The sequence below is a fragment of the Sapajus apella genome, unplaced genomic scaffold (assembly GCF_009761245.1).
Source record: "Sapajus apella isolate SASKATOON/1434 unplaced genomic scaffold, GSC_monkey_1.0 scaffold5, whole genome shotgun sequence".
Lineage (NCBI taxonomy): Eukaryota > Metazoa > Chordata > Mammalia > Primates > Cebidae > Sapajus > Sapajus apella.
The window spans coordinates 35497070-35510620 of NW_022436945.1; the positions used below are offsets into that span (position 1 = coordinate 35497070).

General features: G+C 34.4%; 1 protein-coding gene across 7 annotated transcripts in view; it reads right to left on the bottom strand.

Moving 5' to 3' along the window:
* The window catches only part of GABRA2 (gamma-aminobutyric acid type A receptor subunit alpha2), a 153560-nt gene that overhangs the window by 139924 nt on the left and 85 nt on the right, over positions 1-13551 (bottom strand). For 2 of the 7 annotated variants that reach the window (XM_032274081.1, XM_032274086.1), the window contains exons 2-3: positions 12445-12525; positions 9889-10004 (exon numbers count right to left, since the gene is read on the bottom strand). In XM_032274081.1, the coding sequence (XP_032129972.1) occupies positions 9889-10004; positions 12445-12515 (187 nt within the window). In that variant the 5' untranslated portion in view covers positions 12516-12525. Of the gene's footprint in view, positions 1-9888; positions 10005-12444; positions 12526-12983; positions 13006-13049; positions 13483-13551 lie in introns of those variants that run through there. The other 5 variants (XM_032274082.1, XM_032274080.1, XM_032274084.1 and 2 more) reach the window with 5 other exon arrangements.

A 13551-nucleotide genomic window follows, 5' to 3' on the forward strand; every position in this document is an offset into this window, starting at 1 on the left:
TGTAATTGAAAAAAATTGAAGTCTCCAAACAAAAAATCTTTGTGTCTCATCATCTTTTGCTACAGAATTGAAAATCTTCACAAGTAATTAAGAGTAAACACGAAATCTTCCATCTCGTTCTAAACGTTTTCAATGACATTTGTCTTCCTTCTCTAAACTCCTCCTCCGATTCAAGTCCAATTCAATTCAAGACAGTTATCTTCTGTCTTGGAAAGTTTTTAACATACATAATCCTAAAAACATCTGATCCTTTTGTCAACTTAATGGAAGCCAAATGTCTTCCCAGCACTTACTAATATATGTTAAATGCCATTACAAAATATAATCTAAATAATTTATTTTGTAATACTATTTGGAGACATTTATAATTTTTATTCCTTCTTCAACTTTCCTTAACCTTGAGATGTAACTCTACTCCTCTACTCACAGACAAAATCCAAGTGTACTACTCATTATATTGGAATATTCACATATTTCAATATTTTCCTGAAATATTCATAAAGTTATTAGACTTTGCTAGCTATCTCCACAAAACAGTTGAAAATAGTATTACCTTATTTTTAGCATATTTTTCTATGGATACTATATGCATACTTACATATATATATATATATATATATATATCAGAAGAAACATCTTACTTTTTATTATGTTTTAAATCAAACTATTAATGCCCTAATTAATCATATCCTCTAAGAATACTGATATGCTGCTATACTAAAAAATGGCATTACATATATCCCTGAAACATTTTACATTCATTCCCCAATAAGCTTGTGACAATCTGAATGTTAATAAAAATATATTAAATGGATACTCTCATGAAAGAATGCTACTTTTTGTATTTTTATGTGAAACTATTTTTAATTTTAACAAATTTTAATACTGAAATAAACAACAAGGAATATAGAGAAGATGAAATAGATTTAACTCATACATCAAATTAAGATTATACCTTAAAAAGGTATAGTAGAAACACAAAATACTAAAACTACCACTAATGCTAATTGTTTAAACTGCAAAATCCAGTAAACAATTTGAAAGAATCTAAACTTGGTGATAAGTTGATATCCCTAATTTGATTAGCTTCTATATGAAATCTTTTAATATTTAAACACTAATTTCATTGTTATAATACCTTATTTGTAAATGATAAGATCTGTACCTCAAGGGATAAGGGTATTTTAGGTTAAAAACAAAAATTTTCAGAATTCTGTGTTGTGTCAACACAAAAAATTTAGAAGAAATAAACATAATTCTCATCATATGATTCTTCATATATTTTTTTGTTTTGCCATTCATGTCTATTTTTTCTTTCACCTGTAGCTCAAAAAAAATTAAGATAAAACAGAAGATATGTTTTTCTAAAGAAGATAAGTGGAGTATCCAGAAGTTTCTGTTGGAATTAACAGTCACTTAGTACTTCTGGGAATGCCACATTTAACATAAACACCCTAAACGTCCCTGCTACAAACAGATAAAATGTGCTCCCTGAGTTTTACACTCTTCTGTAGATATCATAATTATCTGCCTCACAACAACTATACCAGAAATCACTCTTCCCTTTATGAGAGATGACTTAAAAAGTTTAATTAAGAAAACACAGAGTGGGTATACAGAATTCTTAGTTAAGAAGAGAAAGAAGAAACCAGTGCCTAGAACACGTGAAAGCCAGAAAGAGCCAAAATATGGTGTGATATGAATTTATGCAGACTGGGTCTTGTTCATCATAGTATTTCCAACATTTAAAACAGTATGCAGCAAATCCTAAGCCCTTAGTAAGAAACAGTTGAATGAATGAACTATCCTTACAGCTACAAAACTTCACTAACTTCAGTTATATGGTACAAGTAAAAATCATTTCTTACTTCTCTAAACTTCAATAGTATGTTCTTATAATGGCCCATGTGTTGCGTGGTTTCAAGTTTTTTTGAAAATGATAGTGTATTTGCCTTATCTTCCCCCTGAGGGACTTCATCTCCAGGAAGACCAACACCACACCTTGTATGTCTTTATGTCCTTCAGAGTAGCATGGCTGGCATATCATATTCTTTCAAAACACATTTTAAGGAACAAAATACTAGAACAATTTCATTTGACTCTTTCCATGTTAACACATTGAAAAGTAATGAATTGTTTACTGGCCAATCTGTTCATTTCACTATCTTCACTACCAATATAGATTTCTACAAGGTGATTGAGCTGTAGCAATCAAAATAGAACACTAAAACAAATGGATTGGTCATACTTATGGTCCAATTTACCCACTGTGTATTAAGTGGGAGAGAAAGAAATCTTTGACTGCTTCTGAGCTGAAATGCTATGGGGTAAAAATATGGTGAGTGAAGCATGCTTGTGCCTGAAACAGTGAAAATAACTATCCCTCAGAATTACAACTGAGGACAACACCTTCACATAAGTGATGGTTGAAAAAACAAACTACTATTAACCAAAAATGTTTTAAGATACAAACAAAGCCCTACTGTTAGTTCATTAAAACATGGGTAGTGGTCAGGCGCAGTGGCTCATGCCTATTATCCCAGCATTTTCAGAGGCCAAGGTGAGAGGATCACTTGAAGCCAGGAGTTCAAGACCAGACATAGTGAGACCCTATGTCTACAAAAATTTAAAAAATAGCTGGGTGTGGTGGCACAAACCTAGATACTCAGGGGGCTGAAGTGGTAGGATCACTTGACCTGTGACGTGGAGACCACAGTGGGCAAAGAGTAAGCCCCCCATTGTATTCTAGCCTGAGCCACATAGCAAGATTCTGTCTCCAAAAAAAAAAAAAAAAAAAAACAAACTACAACATAGGTAATATTTTCTGGGTCATGCACTTTACTGACATCACCTTGAATTTTGCCTGACACTTGCTGTGTGGGGAGAAAGTGCTACTATCTAATCTAACGCATACCAGCGCTATCACATATTCAGTCTGCCTTTCCTATAAAACGATCATAAACTATATATCTGGTTAAAACAGCCAAGTGAGAAAAAATTCTGCAAAACTACCTCACCCTATTTCCTAAGAAGCCTATCTTAGTCCCATTCTGAAACAAGGAGTGGGCAAGCAACACACAGTGTTAGTGAGGGTATGCAGAAACACTAAGATGCTTGTTAATCATGCCTCAAAATATTAAAAAGCATTGCAAAAAGCTGTACCTAACATTACCATGTTTCTAGTTGAACCTAGCATGCACTGTGATGAAGTCCATTGGTATGCTATTTCCGTGCCATATGGAGAGAAGTAGAACAGCCCCCAGACAAAATTAAAGAAACTGACTTTGAAAGCTGTGTCCACAAGTCTACAGCCCCCCTAATGGCATCCCACTTCAGGCAGCTAGTACATGTTTCATCCCTCCCACAAAGTAAATTTAAATAAATAAGAAATGACAAATGACTTTATATCAGTATTTACACTTTTATCAAAAGCTATTTACACACTTGTATGAAACCATCCCAATTTATTTTCATTTTCTCACTCATGAAATAATAAATTGCAGTGTTCCCTGTGACCTTTAGGCAGTCTAGTGGGTGGATCTGGTGCAGAGCATGAAAGGACTCTGAAACCTTCTTATGCAGAAGGCTTATTCTGAAGGGCATCCTACTCAATGAACTTTAGGAGACCCCAGGAATCTGAGTCTGAAGGGAAGAGAATCTAGATTCTCAGCTGCCTCATGCTTCTGAAGGAGCATCAGCCTTGAGTGCAGCTGCCTGAATCAGGAGAATGCCAAACATAACAGATTTTCAAAGAAGTAGAAGCTTTAACATCTGGAGTTTACTCTGCCTTCAACTGAGACTAGAACTATTTAACAGCTCAGCTCAATCTCTTCTTTCTACTCATCTTGCAACCTACCTTTCCCCATCTTTTCCTCGCCCCCTCAATTTTATGTACTGAGATTTGAAACCATTCTCAGTGTGTTCTCTCCATCCTGATATCTCCACCCATAATCATAAAGATAAGTATGATGTGATCAAGCATCAGGATGTTAAAGTTTCAAGGTTTTGCTGTTGAAGTATCTGGTATATCCCATGTTAGGGTGGTGACCATGCTTTCAGTTTTATAATATGTCTCTAAAATCATCATTTATATCATATGATGAACTTTTATTCTGTAAATACATCTTTGTTTCTATAGGCAAATTCATTATCATGAATTGATGATGCCAAATTGTTATATGTCATGATCATTGGTTTTGTTTTCAGGGATTTTGTTCATGTACAAAGATGTGCCCACACAATAAGACTGAATGCATAAGAAACACACAAATAACTTCTTTCTTTAAAGTCGAATTCTGTATGCTCCAAGTTTATCATGTTTGGAAAATCAAAGATTTTATAAATTAAGTGTAACAGGGATTGATATATTCTATTGCATTTCTAGTAGAAGTGGTAGTAGGATCAACAATAACGATAATAATTTCTACATGTATTGAGTTCTTATTCTGTTTGTCAGCCACTGTCCGAAGGAATTGGATGCAAAAACTAAAATAAGCCCAGAACAAACCAACAAGTCTTATAATTTTACAAATAAAGAAATCAAAGCAAGGAGAGGTTAAGCAATGTACTGAAAGTTATATTGTTAATATACAACAGGAACAGAATTCAAAAGCAGGCACTGATCCTAACCATTACTTTATGAAGTAATACAATGCTCTTTTGAAGTCAGACTTCCTCTTAGGTTCTGGGAGAGATCAGATTTTTCAGTATTAATTTTGGCCCACTCAGTACCCTCTATTCTATTTTTTTATACATTTAAGGAGTAATAAAATCCACGGAAATATGTTATCATACATCTATCCACAGCCTAAAGATAAATATCCAAGAGTGAAGCTGGAAACTGACCATCAGACTCTATGTTCAGACCTCAAGTTTTTCATGGTTTTTAAGCATAAGGTATCTTCAAGGTTTCAGAGTATAAGACAAAAGCATCAAGTTGGGACAGAGTGGTTCTAACTAGCCAACCTCCTCGAAACATCTTTTCAAAATGTGGTTAAGCACGGTACTCAATCTAGATTTTCCAGACTGAATCTATAATTTAGATTCCAAGGCCTGTCATTTGAAAGAGTTGTTATTCTTGAGCATGTGGATGTCAGCTTTCATGAATATATGAGGCCTGTCTACACATTCAATTTTCCAGTGACCTTATAAAATCTGTCCAAGAAACGAATGTTCCTTTTATTCATTTAACAATGTGAAAACCCTTTATGAAATATTTTCATTTGGGTAGCATCCCAACTTGTTAGCTCTAATGACTAAATTGAAGACAAAAGACAAAAAGAAGACTTGATTTGGTTATTATTTCTAGCTAATCTGAATGCATGGTCTTGGTAGATAAGATTTTTGAGGCAATCTCATCTCAAGTTTTCAGGCCCACAGTGGAGTAAGACTGCCAAATGCATAAGACCTATCAGTATTTTCTTGACATGTTTTTGAAGAATACTCCCTAACATAATATTCTCCTTGAAGAATTCTCCTCTGCTATACCTGACAATACTAATACCTATCAATTGCATGACACACTGTGCTTTCCTAAGAATTTCAATTTACTTGAGCCATACTATCCCTATGAGATATAAATACAATATGTGGAATTCCTACTCCCACTTGACAGATGAGCAAATTAAGTCATAGAAGGGACAAATGAATCACTCCAAATTACAGTTCATTCATGGCAGAATCACAGGTACTATAAGTCAGGAGTCTGAGTATTTGGTGTAATAATTATTCCAATCACCAAGAAATCAACTTCAAATATGTTGATGTTAATAGTGAGAGGCTGAGGTAGTAATTAAATCATCACTCCATTAATTTTAAGGATGAATTAAGCTCTATAGTTAATCATTTTCATGGTGGCATACTAAAAGCAAAAATGAGATTAGCTAATAAAATTGAGTCATTCAAGAGATATTTAGTTCAGTGCTTACTATGTGCTAGTTACTGTTCTAGATGCTTAGCATAGATGTATCAGTGAATCAAGCTACAAAACAGGCAAAAATTCCCGACCTCATAGAGCATACATTCTAGCCAAAGGGATAAAAATATGCAATTAATATAATGGTAATAAATAAATAATGGTATATATTAAAAATGCTAGGGAAGCACAAAGAAAAAATGAAACTGGGCAAAGGGGATCAGGATTGCTTATGGCAGACAGGTTGGAGTTTCATTAGGTTTGTCAGGGTTGATCTCACTGAGAGGTTGAGATCCGTAGATATACCAGGGAAAAGGCTCCACAGAGCATCTCAGTGTGTCCAAAAAGTAGGAACGAAGCCAATGTGACTAAAGCAATGTTAGAAAGAGGGAGAGTTGTGTGAGGTGAGGTTAAAGAATGAGTGGGGAGACAAAGCTTGCAGGGCCTTACAGGCCCCCACAAGAAATCCAGCTTTTATTCTGAATGAATAGGACACCATTGCAAGGATCTGAGCAGTTGAGGGGCAGGCTCTGACTTAAATTTTTAAAGGGATCTATTATTAATCATTAAATACCTTAAGTTTTTTACTCAATATATTATATAATCTTTGCCATATAAATGAATCACAATGGACTCTCCTCCTCTCAGAATAAAATTCTATTATTCCCAGTTTCCCAAAGAAAATATCAAGGCTCAAAATGCCTACAATAAGAGGTGGTAAGTGACAGGGCCAGGTGAAAAGAACAATTTTTCTAACTCATAGTTCAAAACCGGTTCCCCTTTTCTATGTACCCGTTTATATTAAAGTTATAAAGGAAAGAAAATTGTATTTGGGATTAACTAGATTGCCCATCAATAGAGATGTTCAGTTTAATATATTAAAATTGAATTAAACCCATTTTCCCTTATTATTCATTTCTGGGAAATAATGATATAGGTTATTTCCCTGAGCTTTCTATTTGAAATGACATGTGTGCCTTCAGACTAAAATTTTGGATGCAGAAGTAATCAGATAATAATTTAAACTTGCAACAGTACATTTAAAAAGTTCTTCAGAGTCTTTTAGTTGTCATTTATAAGTCTTATATGTCATTTATAAGACTTCAATATCTTATAGATTGTAATTGATAAACTGCCAGTTACTGTGCTAAATTCATTGCATATATCATATTTAATATTCATCAAAAAATTTAAGAATGGCACGAGAAATCCTGTTTCACAGATGACAAATATAGATCCAGAGAGACTAAGGATTGAAAGGTCACACAACTGCTTAGCCCCAGGGCCAGGATTTTACTAAATCTCCAGTCTAAAGCAAGGTTCTCTTCATTAAGTCACACTGCTCTTCTACAGAGCAATACTCAACATACCACCTCAACACTCCTAACTCAAAAGTCAGCCAGATATGAGTAGTCCCATTTTCTAGACAATTAACTGGTCACAGAAAAGTTAATCAAGCATCAACATTTATTTTATGATCACAATATGCAAATTAATATTTAGTTGCTGAGAAAACAGAGGATTTATTATACAACATCTTGACTCAATGAGCTTTGAATCTTAATAAGGTAACAAGAGAAACATAAAATGGTAATAAGTCACACGTGATAGCACATATGTACCAGGAGACACAGAGTCAATGACTAGTTAAAAAAAATCAAGAGAGAAAATTTATTCTGGGTGCTCCAATTTAGTTAAAATATCTTTACTAAAAAGGACTGGGGTTAAGATGATTTTCATAGGAAAGGTAGGGTTTGGATCACCAGAGGGGGTGAGGAAAAAATGATTCTAGCCAGAGGAGATCATATGACCAAAAACCAAGGGAGTAGATAAGATGCATTATCAAGAGAAAATAAATAGATGTGTTTGAAGGGCAGGAAGCATAGGAGGTGGGGTAAAGTGGCAAATGACACCAGAGAAGTAGACTGCAGAAACCCTTGTTAAATTAGCAATCCAAGGGAGGAGGGAAAGAATTGATATCATTGAACTGCCAGTATGTAGCACATGCTTTGTGTACACTTTTTGTTTATATAAACAACTCAACAGCCCGATAAGGTAGAAAGGTAAATATATATAACAGCCACTTTAAATAAAAGGAAACAGAGGTGATATGGCCAAGGCACAACTTTGTGTGTGGATGGAGCAGAATTCCAGTCTAGATCTATCTGCCTCCAAGGACTATGTTCCTTCCACTTTCCCTCACCACCGTCTACCAAAGGAAATGGGGAGCCACCAAAGGCACTTGATCAAGAGAAGAGAGTGGCATATAAAAAGGAGTATAAAGCTGAAAGAAGACTGACCTGACTGTGAGATATTAGCTGTGTTCAGTATCAGAGAATTGCAAAAGGAAGAAAATAATGCAAGAAAAGCCACTTAGTGTATTGCATTAACCCAATTAACAAAATCTATTTGAATGCAAGCATTGGAAATAAAAAGGATGCAAGATTTTAAAAGGAAATATAAAGAGATCGACAACAATATGTAAGTCCTCAAACAGGTAGTTTCTACTACCCAACCACACACCCAGAGGATAAATATTCCTCCTAAAAATTCACAGACAAGTCTACAGTCTAGCTTGAACATTTTAAAATTTGACAGTAGATGATTTATTTAAAAATAATAAAATCTATGGTTTAGAAAAAAAAATCTGCCTTAGTGCTACCTATCTCTTAAAGTACCATTGTGAATTACGAGAGCCTTACTTCTTACTTACCAGGCTTACTTCTCTTATACGAGTTTGGCCAATAGTTTATTGCCACATATGTTAACATGGACAGTAATTCTTTATATACATGCTTATTAGGCATACAAATTACTAATCAGATATTCTTTTCCTTTTTATTTTTCCTATTAGAAATTGAGCATATATTAAACAACTGAATTTTTCCTTCAGGATGCAATGTGTCATATACACGTGAACATTATTCCTTTCTGGGATTTAAATATAAGATATTACTCAAGGATTCAAATAAAAAACTAATCAAATTTAAATGGCATATTATTGAACCAGCCTGGTCTCTTCCGACTTTTTTCTTACCCATGGACAATCCAAACCATACACACAAAATTTATATTTTTACAGGAATTATTTGCATAAATACTCAGGCATGTAGTCAGACTAACACAAATCTTTTCCAGAAACTTAGCATTGCGAAGTCACCAAACCTGGCAATAACCAGGTAAACTATATAAATATTCGATTAGTGCCTACTGTTCAACTAATTTGTCTTAAATTAACTGTGAAACTAAACATCTCAATGATTATGAAACATACAAGCTGTAAATGTGGTCATTAAAATTTAACATATTGGCCAAACCCAATTTCTTTTCCCTTTTTGAATAAAGATATATATAGTTATTTTTCTGAGTAAAAAATTAATGTTTAAATTTGAAATCAAATTGTACCTTAATCAAAAAATTTAGACCTATATCTAGTGTATATCTGAAATGTCTGAAAATTTCAAGAATAACAAACTTGTACTGTATTTTAGAAATATCTTATGCATGTGTAAAGAAGTATCATTATAGAATTCTAAAAAGTGTATTTGTTAAAACTCAACCACTATATTCTTATACTTTTTATGTTCCTTATTTCTGTGTATCTGAACTGATATGAAAATATGATCAAATAAAGTAAATATACTATATAAGTATATCTGCTCAATAATACTAGACTTTAACATACTCTAAGTGTGAGAAAAGTTAGCCATTTGAAATAAATTAACTTAAAAACTATTCATGCAGAAACTCTAGGATCCAGATGACTTTAGGCATTCTATGAAAGATATGTTAAATACATTATGTGTGTATAAAAGGAATCACAGATAATGCTTTTTCATATATCTTTCTATTTTCTGTGATTTTATATACACAGTGATATATTCATACATAAAATATATTAAAATAGGAATATTACCCTTAACTTTTAAAGGCATTATTTTATGAGAGTTTTAAAAAAGGAAAACTATTTTTACCTCCCAGTCCTGGTCTAAGCCGATTATCGTAACCATCCAGAAGTCTGTCAAGAATTCTCGTAAAGATGGTAATGTTATTTTTAGCCTCATCTTCTTGGATGTTAGCCAGCACCAACCTAAACAGATAATTTTAAAAGCTGATATATATACATGTGTGTTTTGCAAATGCCAGAATGCTTTTCTTCCTTAATTTAAATTTTAGCACTCCCTGAGCTATTAGTACCACTCGTTTTCCTCCTTTTAAAATTGCTATAAATACCAGTATATCTGCAAAAATAGGTGAATATGAAGTTGAAATAGATTCTAAATAGAATATCAGAAGTTTGGTGTTAACATTATTTGAGATTCTTGCCCCTTTAAAATTTTATGTGGACTATTCATTTTCTTTCTAAATCTGTCTACTGGGGCATATTATGATCATAGATTGTCACATGCAAACACTATTAGTATTGCTATACTGCAGCTACAAAAGTCCAATTATCAAACAGACTGCTGAAATAACTGTTTTCAACATGAATTGGAAAATAAATTGCCTTTTTGGAGATAAATATATTTTCTATTTCTCTCATAAGTGTCTTTCTTTTTCTCTTTTAAATCGGGATTTTTTTCCTTACTTTGGGTATACCTCCACCCAATGGCCAAGTACAATATAGACATCAGGGAAACTCCACTGGCTATGTGCCAGGCAAAATGTAGCCAGGAGGTGGAGGTGGGCTATGAAAGCATCAGCAACACATACACAGCTGCAGAGAGCCTTAGAGCCTAGTTCTTCCTGATTGATTTCTGAGAAGAGCAATAAGGTGCAATGTAAATAATAAAATGCCTAGTTACTTTTTCTAAAATAATAAATTTGTAGAAAGGACAAATGGTCTTAAAATATAACCAGAAAAGATTTAGAAAATGTGATTTTCTCCATTATTTCTCCATCATAAAGCCAAACATCTGATTTTGTGACATGCAGCCATTTGTTGCAGAAGCAACTGAATGTATAAAACAGAATGTCCCTTTCCACTGCCATTTTTTTTTTCTCAGAATGAATCAGAGATTTAAATTACTGGCCCTGAAAAAGAATCATTTATATAATAGAATAAAATACTGGCATAAGCATTACTGCTCAAATATAGAACAGGAAACTAGTTGAGAGAAATATGTCTAAATACTGAGATTTTTAATGATTATTAATTGATCATGGATTGTCCACTCCTTTAAAATAAAATATTATATGTAATTACATTCTGATCAAGGTACATTGTATAAAATATTATGGAAAGTGTCAATTTGCATTTAAATAACTACAGAGCTAGTAGCTAAAACTAGTCATGATACATTAAAAACTGGCAACCAACTTCAAAGAAATATTGCCTTAAGAGCAGAGAAAATATTAAAATCTTGAAATGAAGATAAACATCTACAAATTAAATAAGTGCACCATTTTATACTCTCTGGCTTCAAAAGTTTCTATATTGCCCACTTAGGCTAATTTTACAACCAGTAACTAAGAAGTTCATAAAGTTCCACATAGAGATTTTCACTTAAAAGTGTTTTCTTAATCATATTTTATATTTTCTTTCTCAAATAAATATGTAGATGTTAAATTAGTAGATATTTTCCAAATGAAAACAAGGCTTTATAAGATAGATGGCCTCTCAATTCTAAGAAATGTTTTCATACTTTGATCATTGCTAGGACAATAAAATAAAAAGTTAAAAGAGAAATAAATGTGTCATAAAGACATTTGTTTTTTAAAAAATGGGTGGTTACAGGAATATTCTTATAAAATTTGTATATCATGTATTCTGGTATTTTGAAAATCATATCCTAAAGGCATTAAAGAAAAGGTGCCCACTGATGATGAAAATCAGGAAAGACTGCAACTAAGATGAAGTTACTGAAAGCAATAGAAATTAATTTCATGTTTTTAGAGGACAGGTGAAAGAAAATTCATTATATATTTTAAATAAGTACTCCTTCTGACTCTAAGCATTTGAGACAAAAAAGATCCTAATAATTTAAAAAGTTTATGATTAATAAATCTAGCTTTTGTTTTATTGTTTGTGATTGTGAAGTTGTATACTACCTCCACCTAGAGGTTTAAGACTCACACATCATTGGAGTTTTCTATGATGACTAAAGGAGCCATACCATTAAAAAAAGAAAAGAAAAAGGGAAAAAAATTAAGTTAACACTCAAATCACTTAGCTGGTACTTTTCTGTCAGCTTTGAAGGGAAACTTGGCTTCCTTACTGAATCCTGGTGTTATATTCTAAGTGCCTATACTAATCACTTCAATTCCTTGTAGTAATATATCATTAAAAGGATTTTCTTTTCTTCTGTGAATTTTCTGCATTGAAAATGTTTCTGTTTGCTTTTGGAGCTTATCACTAAGAACAAGAAGCAGTGAAGTTTTTACAGTCTACTACTTCATAGTGCACTTTCCCCATACACCCCCTTTTCTGAGATTCTTTAAAACACACTAGACTCTCAAAAGCTTTGATGGCGTACAAGAAACACACCTTTACCCTGAATTAACATAGTCAAATACAATAAATGTCTCACCTGGCAGGGTCCCACACCAAGAAAACAAAAAGCAGCAACTGCATGTTGTAGATGTTCAATTTTGTCTTCATCACCGCCGCTCTTTACAAAGCCATGGAAAGAAAAACAAATACACTTAAAATTGCCTTCAGTTCCACTATCGAAATATCCCCCCCCAAAATATCCCTTTAGTTAGGGATTCGAGTTAAAGCTATGGAGATTACTTCCTGGATTGTGTGTAGGATTTGATAATTGGGAGGAGATTTTTTCTGACCCCCCCCCCACACACACACATCCCACCTTTTTTCTTTCTTTTCTTTTCTTTCTTTTTTCTTTTCTTTTTTTTTAAGCAGCAAGATGACCAAGTAATCAGACTTCTCTCTGCCAGGAACGTCCCCCAGCCTCATCGTCAGCAAACACTGTTTTGCGCACACATGTAATAATAACACCCTGGACTTCAAACTGACATATGAGCTGGAAAGGGAACGGGTTGGAGGGGAGAGTAGGAAAGGAGAGGAGGGATGGGTACTTCACACCACAGCCCCCTCAACCAAGACCACCTCCGCAACCACAGCGGGAAAAGCTAGGGGCAGGCAGCCCACTTTTGCAATTATTCTTTTCATTACAGTGAACTGCGGTCCTCACGTCTCCGTTTCTTCACTCCTCATAACGAAATAAAATAATCTCCCTCCCTGCCCACCCACGGTTGCCCAAGACCATGTCTTGGAGGCAGCCGGGTTCGGATCAAGTGCTGCGAAACGATGCGTTTGACAGCTGCTCGGGAGCCGACGATCACAATAAGAGAATGAGCGTGAGGCTCGGGCAGCAAACACCAGGCAGGCAGGCAGACAGCGGTAACCTCGGCGTGCAAAGTTGAAGACTCGAAAAGAGCCAGGCTAGCGTGCTGCCTGCCGGGCGGGCGTCCTGGATGTTATTGTAGTCGCAAATAGGCTTCTGGGGATAAGTATCGAAATTATGTTTTAACTGCGCTGGGGAGGAGAACTGTGGGGGAATTGAGCCTCCCCCGTTTCCAGGGAGCCTCTGAAAGTGGGGTGGGGGGAAATGAGGATTGCACGCGAGGCACAGGCGAGAAAGGGTCCCTATCGGGACCAAGGTGTGCGACCCTAC